The sequence below is a fragment of the Sapajus apella genome, unplaced genomic scaffold, assembly GCF_009761245.1.
Source record: "Sapajus apella isolate SASKATOON/1434 unplaced genomic scaffold, GSC_monkey_1.0 scaffold7, whole genome shotgun sequence".
Classification (NCBI taxonomy): domain Eukaryota; kingdom Metazoa; phylum Chordata; class Mammalia; order Primates; family Cebidae; genus Sapajus; species Sapajus apella.
Window position 1 is genome coordinate 28,977,486 of NW_022436947.1, and position 20,786 is coordinate 28,998,271.

At 37.7% G+C, this 20,786-nt stretch overlaps 1 protein-coding gene across 4 annotated transcripts in view; it reads left to right on the forward strand.

The window, feature by feature from the left end:
* The window catches only part of DOCK4 (dedicator of cytokinesis 4), a 483,746-nt gene that overhangs the window by 210,465 nt on the left and 252,495 nt on the right, over nt 1-20,786 (forward strand). For all 4 annotated transcript variants that reach the window (XM_032275667.1, XM_032275665.1, XM_032275666.1 and 1 more), the window contains exons 2-6: nt 1,008-1,091; nt 4,950-4,990; nt 6,969-7,024; nt 10,868-10,964; nt 15,901-16,049. In XM_032275667.1, the coding sequence (XP_032131558.1) occupies nt 1,008-1,091; nt 4,950-4,990; nt 6,969-7,024; nt 10,868-10,964; nt 15,901-16,049 (427 nt within the window). The remainder of the gene's footprint in view (nt 1-1,007; nt 1,092-4,949; nt 4,991-6,968; nt 7,025-10,867; nt 10,965-15,900; nt 16,050-20,786) is intronic.

The following is a 20,786-nucleotide window of genomic DNA, read 5'->3' on the forward strand; positions in this document are numbered from 1 at the left end:
TAAGAATCATTTTCTTTTGATGTGAATTGTTAGTTGCTTTCAGTGTACATAGTATTCCATAGGCGATGACTTCTCTCTTTTTGTGTGTTGAAATGCATCTTCTTTATTTCTCCATCTTTGCCTCTTTTCTGACTCAAGCTTTACTTACTATTCAGGGAAGACTCACTGAGCTTTCTTCTCTCTATAAGTCCTGGAGTTGCCAGGAAAGGACTATGCATACTTTCTCTCTATGGGTATAACATCCTAGTCCTGTCCTGCCATGCAAAATGTTTCAGAAACCAATTATTCTAAACCATTAATCTATAATTAATTGTGATCACTCCCCATTCCAAGTGCTATGAGAGCTAAGACATGTGGGAATTGTTGTGGTGGCCGTGTGTTTAGGCCTGTGGGAAGGCCCCGCTATTACTAAATAAAATGTCTCTGTTGATTACTGCATAAGAAGACTCCTTTTATGCACCGCATACTATGCTAGACTCTGGGCACATAATGGTAAGCAAATGGATGCAGTCCCGTCTCTTGAGAATCTTATAGTTTATGGAAAAGAAATCTGCTCCAAACAATATAGCAGAAAGGTAAACCAAACTTAATAACAAGCAGGAAATATAATCCTCATTTATTATTGAACACATATTTATTAACCACCATGGTCTGGCATTTGGATGGGGGAGTGAAGAGAGCAGTGAACAAGAGGGTCATCGTCCTTTAAGCTCTCAGGCAGTACCTTTGTTCATATCTGTTATTGGGTGATAGCACTGATATATTGTGTATTATTTTAATAAATTTCATATCTTTGAAATGCATATTTATAATAATTTGACCAAGAAGTTAGCAAAGTATATAAACTTAATAATTTTCTTAAAAAGATGTAAAATTAAAATATGACAAAGGATTCTAGCTATCAAATTATACTTCATATTTATATTAATTTTTCCTAGTCAATAACATTTAATGATAAGCTGTAACGGACATGATTGCCTTCATACATTCTGTATCATTTTTTACAGTTATTGCCAGTTTCCGAGGAACTGTTCCATATGGCCTGTCATTGGAAATTGGAGATACAGTTCAGATCCTGGAGAAGTGTGATGGTGAGTAGCCTTGTGGCAATCACTTGAGATTGATGGACAACTTCCTCAACATGCAACTGTTCGTAATGTTGTCCATGCCACTATTAATCTCTGGAACTTTTCCAATAGTCACAGCAAGTCATTTCTGACAAAATTATTTCCTGCATTTTCAGTGTTTGGCTAATGAGAGGGTATCATTGCCTATTTTTAAGCTGATTATAATGTTATTTCCTTCAAGTAGCTAGATGTGAACAGAGAAAGCAGTTGACGCTACCGTATCTAAGGTAGTTCTTGACTCAGTAGCAAACTAGAAGATTTTTCTCAGGATCTCCAGGATCTAGTAGATGCCCCAGGACAGGAAGAAGAAGAGCCACAGAGCAGACATGGCTTACTTAGGCTGAGTAGCCATGTGCCTCTGGAGGGCTCCTGCCCAGGCCAACTCTGCTCTCCACCTATAGTTTCTTCCCCTCGAACTTGGAATAAAATTATTCAATGCACTTGCATAATATTAGTGGAATATACTCTCTGACCTTGTATGATTATTAATTTATATAGTAGATAACTCATTAAAGATACCTAATAGTTCCCAAACGTTTCCATTCCTGACCCATGAAACATTCTTAAATGCTAGTCCTTAGAAAGATTTCTGATCAAATGACTACTTTTTTTGTTTTTTCTTTGAGACAGGGTCTCCCTTTGTCACCCAAGTTGGAGTGCAGTGGTGTGATCATGGCTCATTGCAGCCTTGACCTGCGGGGCTCAAGAGATCCTCCTGCCTCAGTCTTCCAAGTAGCTAGGACCACGAGGACACTCCAATGTGCCCAGCTAATTTTTTTTTTTTTTTTTTTTTTTAAATTTTCTGTAGAGATGGAGTCTCACCACACTACCCATGCTGGTCTCAAACTCTTGTCCTCAAGTGATCCTTTCATGTTGGCCTTCCAAAGGTGAAAATTCCAAAGTCAGATTACAGGCATAAGCCACTACACCCAGCTTTTCTTTCTTTCTTTTCTTTTCTTTCTTTTTTTTTTTTTGAGACAGAGTCTTCCTCTGTTGCCCAGGCTGGAGTGCAATGGTGTACTCTCAGCTCACTGCAGCCTCCACCTCCCAGGTTCAAGAGATTCTCCTGCCTCAGCCTCCCAAGTAGCTGGGATTACAGGCATGCGCCACCAAGCCCCGCTAATTTTTTGTGTTTTTAGTAGAGACTAGGTTTCACTGTGTTGGCCAGGCTGGTCTCAAACTCCTGACGTCAGGTACTCCAACCGCTTCCGCCTCCCAAAGTGCTGAGATTAGAGGCGTGAGCCACTGTGCTCGGCCACACTGCTTTTCTTATTAACAAAATGACTACATTTTAAATCCCTGTTAGTATATCCAAAAATACCCATGTTTTTCCTCTTAAAAGGTTTTCCTTACTAGGATTTTATATTATGATGACATTCTATCATATCAAGGCTTATTATAGATTAAATTATATTATTCTAAACAGAACTACTACATTTGGTTAGAGCCTAGTATTAGATGGTGGTCATATTGGATTATTTATTCTTTCTACTGCGATTGATGCCTTAAAAAATATAAAAGATTTTCTATGTTGTTACCAGATATATTTTGACTGTTCCTACTTTGTATACAAATAAATATAAAATTTATTTTGAATTGCTATGTGAAACTGGGCTCCATAACTAATAGGAGCTATTGTGTAATCTAGGACTTTTTCTGTATAGTATAAGTGGGCAGAGACCTGTCTATGACATTTTTGCAGTTCTCAAAAAGTTTTGGTTTTTGTTAGAATAATTATTTACAAATGGATGTATTTCTTGGATTTGTCTTTATGGAAGCTGATAAACCCTGAGATATAGAGATTCTGATTTTCAGTTCATTCTACTCTCTTCAGACTGATTTTAAAACTGTTAGGGATTAACAGTTTTACAATATATGGTTTTAAGAAAAATTTTACAATATATGTTTTTATTTTTTGAGACGGAGTTTCACTCTTGTTACCCAGACTGGAGTGCAATGGCGCGATCTCGGCTCACCGCAACCTCCGCCTCCTGGGTTCAGGCAATTCTCCTGCCTCAACCTCCTCAATAGCTGGGATTACAGGCACGCGCCACCATGCCCAGCTAATGTTTTTTGTATTTTTAGAAGAGACGGGGTTTCACCATGTTGACCAGGATGGTCTCGATCTCTTGACCTCGTGATCCACCCGCCTCGGCCTCCCAAAGTGCTGGGATTACAGGCTTGAGCCACCGCGCCCGGCCTACAATATATGGTTTTAAGAAAATGTATTATGAGGAAGAAAAATGTTTAAATACAAAGCTCAAATAGTTGTTTTATTTTAAAATGTTGGCTAAAATTTAATTATTCAAAAAATGCTATTAGCTATAACATTTACTACATAGTATAATAATTTTTTTACCAATAAGCAAAATGGTCTTTATACTTGAAAAAATACAACATATGTCCTGATTTATTATAAACTATAAAAAGACATGTAAGGATAGTGCTGCAAAATTGATTAGAAATTGCTGGGAGCTTAAATTCAGTAGTCCTTGAGCCCGTTTACTGGCAAGGGATGTGATCTAAGACCCCCCAGTGGATACCTGCAACCTTGGATAGTACTGAATCTTATATCCTACATTTTCGTTTTTTCCTATACATGTGATAAGATTTAATTTATAAACTAGGCATAGTTGACAATAACTAATAATGAAATAGAATAATTGTAACAATATTCTGTTCACAGTTTAGTGAATAGAAGATTAATTTTTAATTAGATCTTAGCAACCTCAACGTATGATTTTTTTCTTTCCCTATTAAAGAACTTTCACCTTTTCACTTAAAGAAAGCACTTCATGGCTTCTCTTTGGCACATCCCAGTTGCCAGCATTACCACTCTTGTGCTTTGGAGCCAGGATTAAGTAAAACAAGGGTGACTTCAACACAAGGACTTTGAAACTGTGATCCTTAACCTGATAACCAAGAGGGCTACTAAATAACTAATGGTTGGGTAGCATTGACAGTGTGGATATGCTGAACAAAAGGATGATTCATGTCCTGGGCAGAACAGAGCAGGCAGGCACAGGATTTCATCACGCTACTTAGAATGGCATGCAGTTTAAACATTATGAATTGTTTATTTCTGGAATTTTCCATGTAGTATTTTTGCACTCTGGTTGACCATGAGTAACTGAAACTGTGGACAGTGAAACCACAGATAGGAAGGGACTACTGTGATAGGCATTCTACAGAATAAAAATTATGCTGAGCTCTTGATCAGCCATTGTGCTGATGAAAATGTGCCAGTTAATTCCGGCAGTGAATGACGGGTTCACTCTTCATACAATATGAGACTGATCGTAACCCAAGACAATGGGCTTAAGGATGTGCAAATTCACTATGTGACTGATTGACCAGGTACTATTATTTGGTGGCAGAGTCTGGGCTTTGTAGTCAGGCCAGTGGAATTTGGAAATGTATGAAATCTTATGCAGATTCTTGACTTGCCAGACATAATGTGGCCTTCTATAAAATGGGACTAAATGGTACTCAGAGAGGTCAAGTAACTTGGAGAGCATTAAACAGACAATAAGAAACAAAGCCAGAATTGAAGCCCAATGCTCTGATATTAAAGCCTTTGTTTACATTATGCATGATGCTATCATTTATATACATTTTGATATAGTTTTTTAAAAATTGTTTTATTAATAGAATGCTAATGTGTGGTCACTTGAGCTATTGTCTAGCCAATACTTACCATATTTACCCACAGAGTATTTACATGTATGGTAAAATTCCATTGACAAAGAACAGATTGATTTGTTATTTCTTTAAAATACTACAATGGTTTATCAAAATATGACCATGATTATTTTTCCACAGGTTGGTACAGAGGATTTGCCTTAAAAAACCCAAATATCAAGGTAAAAATTGTTATTTCTAAGTATAATTATGAAATTCATTAAGAAAGATAGTATTTAAATTATTTCTTTATACAATTGAAATTACAGTTGGAAATCAGTTGAAATACCAAGTGATAATACAGATTTTCATAATTTTGGAAGTTCCTTTGAACTTGGATTATAGTTAAGATGTGCTACTCAAATGATAATCCTATTTAGCTCTTGAAAATTGTACTGAGAAGCCCTTAATAAGCTCATTATACATAAACAAAATCTTTCTGAAGTGGTAGTTTCTCGGAAAGCTAAATTAAAATTCAGGCAGAGGAAATATATATTCCAAAAGAAATATTAAATTGCAGTATTTAATCTTTATGTTTTCCATGATATCATTTGTAAAATATTGGTATGGAGAAACAAGTTTATTTTAGTGGGGTGTTAAGAGTCCTTTTGGGTTTGGGGGCTGAAGCCAGGAAAACAATATTATTTAAAAGCCCATTTTTCTTTCCATTTCACGCAGAAATTAAGATTCATTATCCTTGATACATTTCTATAAATCCTCAGGAATTATAGCAAGAAGTAACGTCATTTTTGTTTTATCTTTTGTTTGTATAGTTTGTGATTTTGACACTAATCTTACTAATAATCTGTGTTTTTTATCTTACTCTAATCTCCTCAGCCTTCATCCATGTTTCCTATATTATCTAATATTTTTATATGTCATATTCATTTTTTTGGTTTAATTCTGCCTTTAGGATTGTAGATAAGAAATTGTATCACTTTTCGTTATGAAAATACAATTTTGCCTTTTTGCTTAAATATGCCATTTTCTGGATCATCCACCTGTGTTTAATTACTTCATGTATTTTAGGTCATCCTAAAGGGAAGCATAAGGGATAAAAGAGTATACACATTTAATTTTAAAATACTTTTGTCCTTATTTAACATTGTTTTTATATATCTATGAGGCACATGCAAATATAGGTTCAGTATTTAATGAAGTTTAGGGGCTGTTTGAGAAGGAAACTTAGTATGATTTCTCTGTTATTTCTGTAACTTCTCATAAACCTCAAGTCTGACTTTTCCTGGTTAGTTAGAATTACTCTATTTGTTGATCTTACCATATTGAAGAAAACAAGTGAGTTTTAAAAATCTATCTGTATATATTTACTGCTATTGAATGGAAAGATTTGCCTATTAAATTTTATTTTATACTTGGATCCACAATGGTGATATATATATATTTAGATGACATTTGTTTTCTTAAATATTTGAGTTTGTCATTTAATTATACTTTAGAAATTCTTCAGAGCATAATTGTCATTTAATGAACAATAAAATTGATGCTCATTTTTTTTGTTGTTGTTTCTTTCAATTTTCCATTTAGAACAAAGAAAGAATTTCCTTGCCCTATCATTTCCCTACAATAAAAGCTTCAAGCTAACATGGCATCTTTTGTTTAATTTTTGTTCCATCAGAATGGCAGCATGGTGATTAACTGCTGCTGAGTTGTCATCCAAAATCTTCCATAACACAGAATACACATATTATCTCTAAATTCACAGTGATATTTTTTGTATGTATGTTTTCAAGAGAAATATGAGTGGTTTAGGGAAAAAAAAAAGAGTAGCCACCAAAACAAAGAACCTTTCAAAACTATGCAGTACATATTTTAAAAACTCTTCTTCAGTATAACATGATTTTTATGTAGAATTCATGAAATTCTTATTTTCTGTTTAAAAAAGAATATATTTTCTGAGCAAGATTTAATTTTTTTATATTTGTTTAGAATGTCTCTAAATTTGTAAACTAGTTAATGGTAGAAAATGAAAGGATGGATCTTCAGCCACAGTAGATTTCATCCAAGAGAATCTGGTAGAGATGCTGTTTTTCCCCATTCCTGATATTGTCATGGTTTTACGGCTGTGTTTTATACATATGACTTGTGAAACCAACCCTTCCTTAACAGCTAGCATTGTAACCTTCATGCTTTCTTTTTCAGGGTATATTTCCTTCCAGCTATGTTCACTTGAAAAATGCATGTGTAAAGAACAAAGGGTAAGAAATGAGTTTTCTTAGTACTTAGAGGATTCTCACAGAACCTTTGCTTCTTTTGGAATTTGAAAGGCATAGTAATTGTCTTGAAAAATGAACTGTAGAAGATCATACCATTGTCTGTGTTCTTTGTTAAAAATATATTGGACTGAGATCATTGGTGGAGAAAATTAACCGCATCTGTGCATGCTGGACAACAGGATCTGAGGCACTGGAGGTCTCTCAGTGTCCACAAATCAGGGAATCAGGCTACACTTGAGCAGAAGGAGTTGGTCCTTTTTGGTGTCTTGCTGCTTAGGGAAGCATGTCAGTCAGACCCATTACATGCTGTCATACTGTCTCAAAACCCAGGAATTTCCTAGGTTCACCGCTGATTATAAGATACGTAGTATGACTTTCTCTAAATGGACATAATGACATATTCTTAGTTGACCACTTCACAAAGCCATTATTCTATTTTAGAGAATGTCATTTATATGATACTTTGATTGAGCTCATTGATCGCCTAGTATTTCTAATACATTTTAAAAAATTCTAGTCTATTTCTAAAAGGATTTGAAGTGGCCGTCACTTTAACATAATTCAAATAAGATATAGCAGAATAAAACAGAAGAACTTGCCTATTTAAATAGCTAGCATGAGCAGATCATTCATTATAAAAGGCCATGGAGTTGGACACAAACATTTGGTGTCAGTGTCACAAGGACTGTTCACATGACCATTGCATAATTTCATCTTATGACAATAGAATACAGATTCAGCCATAGAAATTATATTTTTTCTCAAATAGCAGTAAATACCAATTTATTATTTGAATTCTAAAAGCATAGTAATGCTATTTTCCAATTTGAATCTTATGAGCAAAGTTCCAAAGAGGTGATTCTTAATTTCCCCCTCAGTAAAGGTAAGGTATTAAATTTCTGTTCAGTGAAACAGCCTTTGCAAGTGGCTAAGAGTCTATGGTACAAATACTTTGAGAGTTCCCTATATGGGTAGAATTTAAAGACTGTCAGAGGCTATTACTCTACATGTCTTATATATGTCAGCTACTTTAAGCATGTTAATAGTAGTAGTCAGTAGTAGTAATTATTGAATAAAACATTAAAAGCATAATCCTAATTCTAATAATTACCACTGCTACTACTGATCTTTTAAGAAATGTATGTCCTTCAGAAGCGTTGTGCAGCTGTAATCCACCAGAAGCGTCAAGCCGAGTTATTAGTCCTTTGGAAGCTTTCCTACCAGGCTAGATAGAACGCCATCCAGCCGCTCCTCTAGTAAACCAGAAGACACTTCAGAATACACTCCAGCCACATGCTAACACTTTGTTCTGATCCTTCTGTGCTAGTGATCTGGGCTTGGCAGTGTGAAAATGCCACGGGCTACCCCTGTTCCTTAAAGTGTCCGTTTGGGCAAGCCTGTGCCACCAGTCTTCTTTGCTCTGTTTGCCCCAATCCCAACCCTGACCTCCCTCAACTCTGCAGTGCAAAGGGCCACCCGACCCCCATCATATGCTCTGACCAAGGAAGAGGAAAGAGAGAATACTGTGCTAGCAAAGATCTTGTCAAGCATCTCTCAACTTAATCAAAGTCTACCCCTCAAAGTGAGTTGGGGTAGGATATGGTTTTTAAATAAGTACATCCTTTTTTAAAATCCTGGTTAGTAACTGCTGTATATCTGATCCCCTTCCATGAGCCCCAGGAAGTTTAACTGTGGGTAAAGGTACCTCAAAATTTGGTTGCATACATTTAAAACTCTTGTGGGGTTTCCACCTGACACCAGGTGTGGTGGACATGTAGCAGAAAGCCCAACATTAGTTTCTAAAAAAGGATTATTGGAATTGAGTTAGCCTCTAGGTCTGGGGCTTTTACTGCAAGAAAAACTTTGGACTGAAAACACTTGAGGGCATGTATTGCCAGATAATTGCTTTCCCAGAGAGGAACATCTTTGGGGCTTTGGTATTACCTGTCTTATTTTAAGTGGATTTATGGCCCACTAGGATGAAATAATAGAAAAGTCCATCTCAGAATAACTGAACAAAATATAATTTCAGAGGTAGCTACTTAAGACAGATTATTTGAACACTGATTTTTGTTTTGGAATAATTAATAGGAATCAGCCACCTTGCCTAAAATGGCAATTTTATGCTTAAAAATTTAAATTTTGCTTGGACAACCCTCAATCAACTTCCCACAGACTGAATTGCCTTTATGTTCTTTCCTGCATCTTCAGATCAATGTAGGACAGATGGAGGTCAATTAAATTAGAGTTTATGAACAGTGAGGCCACTTCTGTATTGTTTAATTCCCACTGAGGTCATGCCACTTTTTAAATGTTAAGTAGAATGTCAAGGTTACCCGGAAATTCAGTATTTCCTCCTTGACCATATATAGGATCATTTTGTGATCTTCATCTCCAAATATTCATCATTTAAATTGCAACAGCTGCTTCAAAAGCAAAATAAATGTACTACAACTTAAAAATGTCATATGCAGACTTAATAAAAGGTTCTGTATCTGCCAAAGTTTATATATTACTGTTTACTTTTATTTCTAGTTTAAAATCCCAGTTTTACATTTTCAGCTGTGTTTAAGCTCTAGAAAGAAGGAAAATATGCATAGGGCAAGTATTTTAGCAGCACTGTGAAATAAGGAGATGAAGCTCTGTTGGGAAAAAAATCAAGGCAAAATTTTAGTTCCCATATGTCTGACAACAAGATTTTACAAAAGACAATTATACACACTTTGGACATAACATCAAATAGGAATCGCAGAGCAGTTATTAACCTCATGCTAAGAACTAATTTTCCCTCGATCATCTAGACAACATGGTTCTGTGTCTAATATGTTGCTACCTTCTATATATTATTAGATGTTTTCTTGAGAAAAATATCCGGAAATAAAGAAAATAGTCTCTATCAATGTATCAGTAGCATTCTTTGGGAAGCAGTGGTAGTAATAGCCACTTAACTACTTTCACCTGCATGTGTGTGAGAAACTGGAGATGAAGATTATTATATGCCAAAGGTAGAATTCAGAAGGCAAATTAAATCTTCTTTATTTCCCCTATCTCCTCGTGCATATTATCAACTTCAGGACCACCATACATACCCTACTAGATATTGATAGCAATATTTTCGAGGATAGTTTCTGACTTTTAGAGAAGAAATGAGAAGACCATGTTACTCTAATCAGAGAGAGGAACAATTTGGAATGAATATTCAAATATCTGTGATGTCATAAGCCCTTAGGGTTTATGCTGCATGATAACATTACTTGTAATATTAATCAGTTTTCATGGTCCAGGTTTGCAAAAAATAAAAATGAAGTGTTACTGAGATCACGGGAGTATTCAATTAATATCTCAGTGTCTAGTTACTTATCACACTGGGTTAGTTTGGATGCTCACAGCGGTCATGTCCTGATGATTGAATAAGGTTCCTTTTATTCTCCTTGAGTCCTATGGTCATAGCGTTTGGAAGGCAAAAGTCACCTCAGAGTTTATGTAGCCCAGTGACCTCATGTTACAGATGCAGGCTTTTGGCCTCACGTTAAATGAGTTGCTGCCTAGTGGTGAACTGGTACTGGAGTAGAACTCTTCTGATGTTGTTTCTTCTTCACCACGCGGCTCAAACTTGATCTGGTTGTAGTGGCTGGTCATTCTGGTATTGTCCTACCATAAGCCAACGTAGCATTCCTCACATTAACTTACAACCAGATCCTGGTTACTGTCTGTAGAACGAACAATAGCTAGGCAGCTTTCTTTCCTAATTATCTTTTAGAGTATTTAAAACAAAATTGTTGTCTAGGTATTTACATATATACTTTTTCTTTTTTAATTTCACAGACAATTTGAAATGGTTATTCCCACTGAAGACTCTGTTATCACAGAAATGACATCAACATTAAGAGACTGGGGAACCATGTGGAAACAGCTCTATGTGGTTAAGTAGCTTTTTAATGACATGGTTTTTCGGGTAAAGAATTATTTTAAGAAATATATGAACATGAGTAAGTAAGGGTTAACTAATATAGCACCTTCTGCAAGTCTCTAGGACTCCTTGGGGATATAGATATTAGTAAGACAGTCTTGTTGTAATCTCTGTGTCCACTGAGCATGGGTTTTGTAAGTTACTTTTCAATACTGCAAGAATATAAAAGATTATCTTTCTGGCGTCCAATCAAATAGGATGGTTTACATGGACCTACTGTTGAACCTCCTGAATATTTTTAATTTTCAGGGAAAAATAAAATTCAAGACAATTTTGGTGGCAATGGTATTTTATCAAATTCAAATTCTATGTCATTCAAGTATACTGTAAATGACAGACTTCTTAGCTAGTATCAATGAGAATATTTTAAATATACTAGAGAAAAGAATATTTCTTGAGGGGAAAAAGGATCTGTGTTTTGGAGGTATGTAGTATATATTTACTTACTTATTATAAGTAATCACATTGAGCAGTTATGTGGCAAATCTCATGGTAAGTACTCTCGATGCAGTATCTTCTTCAATTTACTGCCATTCAAAGGAATAATAACTATGACCATGTCCGGCTTATAAATGAGAACAATGAGGAACAGAGAGTGAAGTACTTGCCCTAGATCAAGTAAGGGGAAAGTGGCTAAGCTGGGGTTCTGATGTGAATATAGTGTTCTCACTGTGAACCTCACTGTAAATGCAGAAGTCTGGGAATGGTGAAATATTGGAAAGGCCCCATGCTATTTTTTTTCTTTTATTTTTAAAATTTGTAGAACAGCTCCATCATTTGAAGGGATGAGTTCAAAATACAGATATGTACTTATCCTGACAAAATGATTTAAACAGCCCGTCAAAGAAAAAAATCCAAATTAGTTAGGGACACTGGCAGAATGATAGTGTTTATTGTCTGTTGCATATAAAATGCAATAGGATATTTCATCGAGGCAAGAAAATCTTATAAAGTCACTAGTGAAAACCCTTTGATGTTGGACTTCTCTGGTTATACCCTCCTGGAGCTGGCAGCTTTAGGACTCCCTGTGAAAATTCACAAGACAACCTTGGGTGAATTGGCAGAGCATAGGTTTTATAAATACAAAGTCAAGATAACTGACCTCTAGGGCTCTGTGCTGGGGAAGTGCAAGGACATACAGATCTTCTTTTTAGATTTTCTTTTTTCTTTACATTGGAAGGAATTCAAAATCCAACTATTACTTCACTTAAAGTAATATTGTCATGGCACTTACATGGAAAAGGAAACTATTTGAAATGCTCAAACCACTGCATTCGAAATACACGACATGAGACTCACAAAAATAATGACAGTGTCTAAGTGTTGTCCATTAGCTGAACTAGAACACCAGCACTTTTCTTTTGATACAGCTACGAGTGGGGAACAAAGTTGAATTTCCTCTTGATTCTGCCTTATCTAGCTATTTTTACCTGTGTTTGAGGTTGCAGATATCTATTTTGGGGACCAACTTGGTTGGTTTGAAAATCTATGTATTGTAAACTCCACAAGTAACTCCTCTCCTCCTAGTGTTCTGAGTAACTGGGAAAGAGAATCATCTAAATTTTTCCATGGACACTGGAATGGTAGTCATTTACATTAGAAACAAATATTAAGTTTAACTCAGAGATATTTGATTTTTGACGCTGGGAATGAGGCTACCTTGGCCATATTGGATCTTTCGCTTCTCTTTTCCTGATGTAAATGTTTTGTGCCAAATGTTTGGTTCAGGTTCTTCATGGTGAAGTGTATTTAGGGTACTGTCCATCCTCTTTGCCAACAGTTTTAAGGCACCTAACTTCTTTACTGGAAGATGTTTGATGAGGGCCATAATATTTTATAAATTGTTAGCAATTTGTATGACAATGCTTAGCATAAAAGCAAATGGCGAATGCTTGAAAAGTGCCAGTTGCTCTTTAAATAACGTCGCTAAGGACCTAAGTAATGCTCTTTAAAAATACCACTTAGCTCAAGCCTGTAATCCCAGCACTTTGGGAGGCCGAGGCGGGTGGATCACGAGGTCAAGAGATCGAGACCATCCTGGTCAACATGGTGAAACCTCGTCTCTACTAAAAATACAAAAAATTAGCTGGGCATGGTGGCGCGTGCCTGTAATCCCAGCTACTCAGGAGGCTGAGGCAGGAGAATTGCCTGAACCCAGGAGGCGGAGGTTGCGGTGAGCCGAGATCGCGCCATTGCACTCCAGCCTGGGTAACATGAGTGAAACTTCGTCTCAAAAAAAAAAAAAAAATACCACTTAATAATCAGTAATGTAACCACAAAAGTTTAGGAGAAATATAGCAGCTATCTTTTACTGAGTACTTTCATGCAGACCCTGAGCTGGATATTTTACATCTGCCTTACATGGGGCTCTGCCGGGCAGTTTTTATTCTCGAATCTTATCAACGATAATTTACCTAGCATCTCATGCTAAAGACTGAATCTGAATCTAAGTCTGCTGCTGCCAAAACCTGTACTGTTTTCATTTTAAGGCATAAAAGCTCATCCATTTCTAAAACACTAAAATACTCTCAGTTAACTTTTTGCTGTATTTTTTATATATTTCCAGAATCTCTTGATATTATTTCATTCCAAGTGTTTAATATTGTACCCTACCTGTTTCCATTTATCACTAAATCAAAAGCGTTTTTTATATTTCTGAATAGCTTTCACAGCTATCCAATGTTTAAAGAATCATGATTCTATGACTAGATGTTCAGTTGTAGACCTTTTTGTTACACTAGTAGGCAGGTTTGCTGGCACTATGTCGGTGTTCCTGCCACACCTGGGTTGTCTTCCCTTAATGGAGAGCTGACCAGCAGATTTTCAACTTTATAAGGGATTCTGCATCCTCTTCATCTTAGTGTTCTCTTAAACTTAAGTAGTAGGTAACATCACAGAAAATCAAGTTCATCCTGTTGAACAACTGCAGAATGCCTTTCCTAAGAGAAGGCAGGTGACTTTCTCCCTGTGACAGTTCAAAAAAGTGCTGTCTTTCTTCTTTGCTACATGAAATTTGACTTGTTTAATAACTTGCTTATGTAATTTTTTCCACTCTGGTGGACTTTTCCTTCCTGCCACTGACTTCTTCAAGTGTTTCTTGATTTTCACTGTTTATTCTTTTGTATCATATAAACAAAACCTACCTCTTGAGATCCACAAAAATTAACATGTTTAAATCAAGCTATTCATTCATTCATTCTCCAGCTGCTAGGGCTACACAGGCAGACAGCCATTGTGGTTGGGCACTTGCAGCCAAATGAGAGGACATGGACACTGAGCAGTTAATTACAAGAGTATTGTGTTACACTGGCCTTGTATGGCTTCTATGGGAGTGTATAACATGAGTTAAGAGTGAGAAGCAATAGAAGAATGGACTCAGTAGAGTGCTTTAGGAGTTGAGAGACAAGCAAGATTATTTTTGCGGGGGAGGATCAGGGATGACATCTTGGAGAATGCTTTTTGTTCCTCTGAACTGCACATCATATAGAAATTCTTCAAGACACCAAGTACTAAAAAAGCAGGTAACACGTCACTACTTTTAAAAATAAAAAATAGTTATCTTTACCCATCACCCAGAATTTGATATTTCTGGTAGCTTACAGCTGTAGAGGACTTTAGGTGGATGATAACCTCAGCACTTCCCTATCACTACCGATGAAGTCCACTAATAATTTTCGTAGAAAGTACAAGCATAACTGTTGTTATGGTTTTGGAAAGACATGTTATGGAAAGTCAAAGGGTAAATACTTATTTAAGATTTACTCCCATGTCTCTGGAGTAAGGGATATATATTTTTTGGTTTGGGAAAGAAACTATTTGTAGAGGGCTCATTCTGGACCAAGCCCAAAACAATAACAGTACTCTAGTGATAGTAACAGTGAATACTTAAATATTTTTTATGAGCCAAGCATCATTCGTAGAGTTGTAATAGCTCATCAATGCTCACAACAACTCTGGGAAGTAGGTACTATAATACCTGTTTTACAGATGAAAAAACAAGCACAAAGATGTTAATGAATTGCCAAAGCCTTTTCAGCCAGTAAATGGCAAAACTGAAATTCAGATTGAAGTTATTTGGCTCCAAGTAAGTTTATGTTCTCTGCCGCTGTGCTGTAGTGCTCTCTGCACAGTCGCTACCCCAATCCATAAAACAGCCTTGCTGAGGGAATGTGCGGCCCATGTACAGATGACCAAATTGATACCGTAACACTAGTAAGTGACAAAACCAGGGTTTTAATTTGTCTTCTTTCCAGTAAACTACATAGCTTAAATGAATTTCACAGGAGATTATCTTGAATCTCCATTATTGTTTTAAAAGTAAGAAAGTATTAACTTTTTAAAAGTCTAAATACTAGCCTGATAATAGCAGTGTACATCCATCAATGAATGACTTCGTGTGTCCAACTTCTGATAGTGGACCCAATAAAGTATTGAGACAATTGCGCAAGAAATATAATTGGAAAATAATGTCTTGCATTTTATCGGCTTTAGTTGCCTGCAGCCATGGCTCAGAGAAGGGAGAAAACAATGTGAGCAAGAGTGATCAGGAAAGATTTCCTGATCTTCCCTGAGGTGGAAGTCAAGCTGAGCCTTCTTGGATAGTAGCATTTGAGTAGTGTTTAAAAAAAAATAAAAGTAGCAGTTGAGAAGTAAAGTCGCGTTTGTGGACATGAGAGCAGTGTTGTGAAACTTGGATGAAGCACATAGAGAAGGCAGTGAGTGTGTTTGAACACAATGAGCAAACAGTTTGTCTATTAACGAACATCTGTCCACAGAGGGGCAAGCACATGGTGGGTAACCAGAATGGACCCCTTCCCTTTCCTTTTTGGTTATCCCACAACTCAGTATGGGGCTGACTGCCAAATCTCCACGTTTGTGTATTTCTTAGAGAAATGAAGGCGATCTCTTCCACCGGCTGTGGCACATCATGAATGAAATCCTGGACCTGCGGCGGCAGGTGCTGGTGGGCCACCTCACCCACGACCGGATGAAGGATGTGAAGCGCCACATTACTGCCCGCCTTGACTGGGGCAATGAGTGAGTATTGACCATTCCAGGGGGGCCTCTAGTAGGTGAACACAATGGAAGTGACATAGGTCCTAGCCAGAATGTGGTAATGTCACCAGAAGAAGTCCTACAGGCTTTTTCAGATTTCCTGTTTTTGGAGGCTTAGTGTGAACTGTCACTGATGGAGTTGAGAAGCATTTCTTCTCAAGCTGATGTGGGCACTGAGATGTCATTTGTTCTCTGGTATCGTATGTGGTCTGATGTTGTGCACTTGCTCATGGAAAATGAACTGTTCACAGCAATGAATTAGATATGGCTTCTGGCTAAAATGGATCTTGTTCTCAATAAGCTTTAGGTTTGGCGTGTGGATTTGCTTTTAAAATATATCTCTTCTATATCATGGTGATAGGTCGCCAGTGTAATCCAGAGGGAGACACTAAAGTTAACAGCTTCTGTGAAAAGTCTTATGACAAATGCACTGGTGGGGCCTTTTATTATTGCTGTGATTAGCCCTGTACATACATATTCGCTATTTTGAGGAGCCGCTTGAGAGAACTCAGTAAAAAGCTGTTCTTGACCGAGATTTATTTTTAAATAAAACCATAAATGACTTATTTAAAATACCAGCCATGTATTTAAATGGTAAATCTAATCACTGAGAACTCTAACCAAGGCTGATACTGTACTAAGTATGAATGTTAACATAGAAGTGAGAAATTAGAATAAGCCAACTTTGACTGAGATCCTAGGATTGCATGAGGTTTAGGTATAAGGCAGTGACATGGTTTCTCAATAACCCATACGGCCATCTCTTCCCTTCTTTTCCTCCAAATCCCCAGTTGCTCTTTAGATCTTCAAAAGGATCTTAGGGAACAGAAAGAAAGGAAGAAAATGACAGGAAATGAACCTTGGGTAAATTTGATTCTTACTGAATGTGGAAAAACCGGTTTGAAACAGAATGCCACTTTCAGTAACCATAGGAAATCCCTTTGTCAGAAGCCAGGTTTGGGTCTTCCCAAGAGGTTACACACTCTGAATATGAATACCCAGACCTACTAACAGATATTTATGTATTTGTTTTTATTTATTTATTTATTTTGATACAGAGTCTCACTCTGTCACCCAGGCTGGAGTGCAGTGGCATGATCTCGGCTCACCGCAACCTCCACCTCCTGGGTTCAAGCGATTCTCCTGCCTTGGCCTCCCAAGTGGCTGGGATTACAGGCGCATGCTACCACGTCTGGCTAATTTTCCGTATTTTTAGTAGAGACAGGATTTCACCATGTTAGCCAGGATGATCTCTATCTCCTGACCTCGTGATCCACCCACATTGGCCTCCGAAAGTGCTGGGATTACAGGTGTCAGCCACCGCGCTGGGTACCTACTAACAGATTTTTAACCCTCCATCTCACTCAGAGGACTTCTGGTATTTTGTTGAGTAGGATTCATCTTTTTCCAGACAATGAATAGAAGAGCTCAATTCATTTATCTCTAGAAGATTCATTCCTGTGAGAAATAAAACAGCTACAAATATGGAGGGACAGCAAGAGCTCGGTCCTGTGAGCTCTGCTTTCTTAAGACCTGATACAAATTCCTGAACCCCCTTCATGTAAGTTTCTCATGTGTTGAGGAGGAAGTTGAACTAGAAAAGGCGCAAGGGCCCTTTCAGCTCCAGGATGACATTTAAAATACACAGCAACTCCTAACAGAGTAGACTTGCCAGCCATTTGCAGGCAACTTCCCATCCTGCCATGGGAATGAATTTCACAGGAGATTATCTTGAATCTCCATGATTGTGAAGTGAAGTGGAATGGAGTGGGAGAGGTCTGTTGGAATGAGACCTGTGCTGCCTTATGTTTATTTCTTGATTGTTTTGAAAAACCTTTGAGGATTCTCTGAATTATTTTGGGCCTTAGTCATTATGCTGGTCATCATTTAAAGGACTAGTTTGTAAATAGGAAGAAAGTTGGATGAAGGTAGCTCATCCAAAATAACGTAGGAATGTAGATCAGACAAGAAAATGATACTTCTTCAGTTTTATGAAGGAAAATGATGGCAGAATGAAAAGGGGAAGGAAGGAAAAACATTAATTATGACTGAATCATGACTCAGTTTTTACTTATGTAAGTTCTGGCTTGTACTTTGGGCTGTTCTGTAGCTAATTTATGATAAGTTGGTAAAACATTGATGCATGAAAATGAGCAGTATAATTTATTTAGATCATCTTCAGCTTCATGAATTTTCTGAGCTATGATTGTTTTCTTTGCAATTCTTTGTTTATTTTTTAAAATACTTACAGAGATTATGCATTTACCTTATTCCTTTAAGTATGCATTTGTTTTCTTATTGAATAGTGCTCATGGAGAGCAAATTAAGATAATCTCTTGCCTATTAAACTAGATCAGATTTCATGCAAAATAATCTGTCAGCACATAAATCTCTGGATGAACATAAATTAAGAATGTGTTCCATCTCCCATTGTATATCAAACTGTCACAGAGTAGTGAAGGGAAGCCCTCTTGATGTGGGAAGCTTAGGAAAAGGAGATCCTTCATCTCATTCCCTAACAGGGCCAGCAAAAGAATTGTTCTTGCCTGGGAACCTCAGACAGCACTAAAATAATGGTACATGTTTCTGTTGCCCACAGAGTCCTACAACACGGTGTTCTTTGACTTTCCTGCTAAGATTATATGGGAGGAGGCAATCAATTCACCCTTTCTTCCTGATATCACAGAGTAGTTTAATGACTGAGTTGATACAGAACATGACGCTCTCCCTGTGTGATCTCCTCTCGTCCTGTCTCTCCCCATTTGCCTCACTTCTCCTTATTCTTTGTAAAGCACATCCCCTGATTCTAATCTGTGGGCTAGAAAACCTCAAACCATGAGAAGATGTACCTAAGAATTACCAAAACCAAACAGAAACATATAAGACTCCTCACATAACCAGGATGCCAGGAAGCCAGCAGAAGCTGAACAATCAGGACCATGGGAGAAAAAGACTTGTACGTTACAGCTTTCTGGGGCTGCAGAATCTCCGCACGCATTCTGCAGCCATGCAGGTCACCTGTTCTTGACGCATCTTCCTCAGGCATATGGCTGATGTCTGAATTTCCAAGTCAAATTCTCAAGGAGGGAATCTTACTGACAGTCAAAGTCTAATTTTGGGCTGAGCAGTTTATACGAGAGAGAGAGAGAGAGAGAGAGAGAGAGAGAGAGAGAGAGAGAGAGCGCCCCGCCCCACGAGAGCTCCTGCCCCATTCAAGTTCTTGTCCAATGAGAGGAGCTTTTCCAGACTTCCTCTGGAGTGATTGATCTTCCACTCTGAAGCTGGATTGGTTGCCTTGGTCACAACAGAGCCCTTCCGTGCAAGGCTTTTGTGGTCTTTTTAAACAAGGATGCTCACCTGGGCTGTCTACCTTCCCACATGCCCTGGGGAAAATTAGACAAAGAACTCTAGGCTCCTGGATGAGGGGTGTGGATAGAGATATGGCGCTGGGAAGTTCTTGCCTTTGAAACCACACCCCTTGTGGACCCGAGAAGAGAAGTTAACACAGTCCCTCAGTATGACTACGTTGTCTGCCTCCACCTCTCCCAGTGGAGAATGTGGGTGGAGCAGCTTCTCATAGAAGGAGCTATGAGTAAAATAGGTACCACGATTCACATGTGGTTACAAGCCCTCCTTCCTTTGCTAAATGATATTCATCAGCAATATTGACCCAGTAGCAGATGATGTCTTATACTGTAGTACAGCGGTTCTCTCTGGGAAGGGAATGGAGGATGGAGAACAGACCCCATCAGAATCCCTGGTGAGATGTGGACATTCTGAAAACAAATGACAGTGCTTGTTGTGAGTTAAAAATTAAACTAAAATTAAATAATGGGCGTGTGAATTTTTTTTAAGTTTCCCAAAGAGAAACATCATTTAGGAAAATTGAGAAACTGTTTTAGTATCTGAAAGACAGCTGCTGCTGTCAAGGAGGTGACAGCTTTCTAATCCTCTTAAGAACAAATATCCCTCAGGGTGGCTAGGGCAGTGCCTGACTTCAAGTAGGTGCTGAATTAATAAATTTTACTTATGAAACAATGAGAGTTTTTGGGAGGACATGGAAGAATTTCAGATTTTTTTTAAACACAAAAGAAAGCTGTGGTTCTATAATTGGAAGTGTGATGCCAGAAGGCTTCCATGTTAGAGAGAGTGGTGATGTGAAAGGGTTGCAGAACAAGTGATCCTCAGAAAACTGAGGATGAGGCCTTGGACGTGGCGATCGAGGGGGCTGTGCTAGAGAAGAGGGTATCTTGGCCTTGAATGATAGGGCATTACACAGGCATTGTGAAGCCTTTGAGATGATCATGAGGCTTAAGGAGATGAACAGAATTGTGTGGCATTGGTATCAGCATTGTACCGTGGGTGCCCTGGAAGGGATTGTGCTAACAGGGCCACTGGAGGGAAGGTAACCAGAATAGAATTAGACTAGTGTTCCTCTGTTGATGGGAAGACATCACAAATCAATTACTGTGTTTGGTACCTCTGAGGCTGGATATAACCTTAGAATACTTTTCAGCACAGCAAGCCATGTGTCAGCCGCAATGAAACCTGACATAAAGGGTTAAGCTATTCTGCCAGCCCATGCCTAAAACTCTTCTCCCATTTCCATTTCCTGCCTTTACTGAGTTTCTCCTAATGACTGTCCTCAGAATTTACTGTAAATAAGGGCCATGTGCAAACTACCCGAGATTCATGTTAGAAACATGTTGACTCTAGACA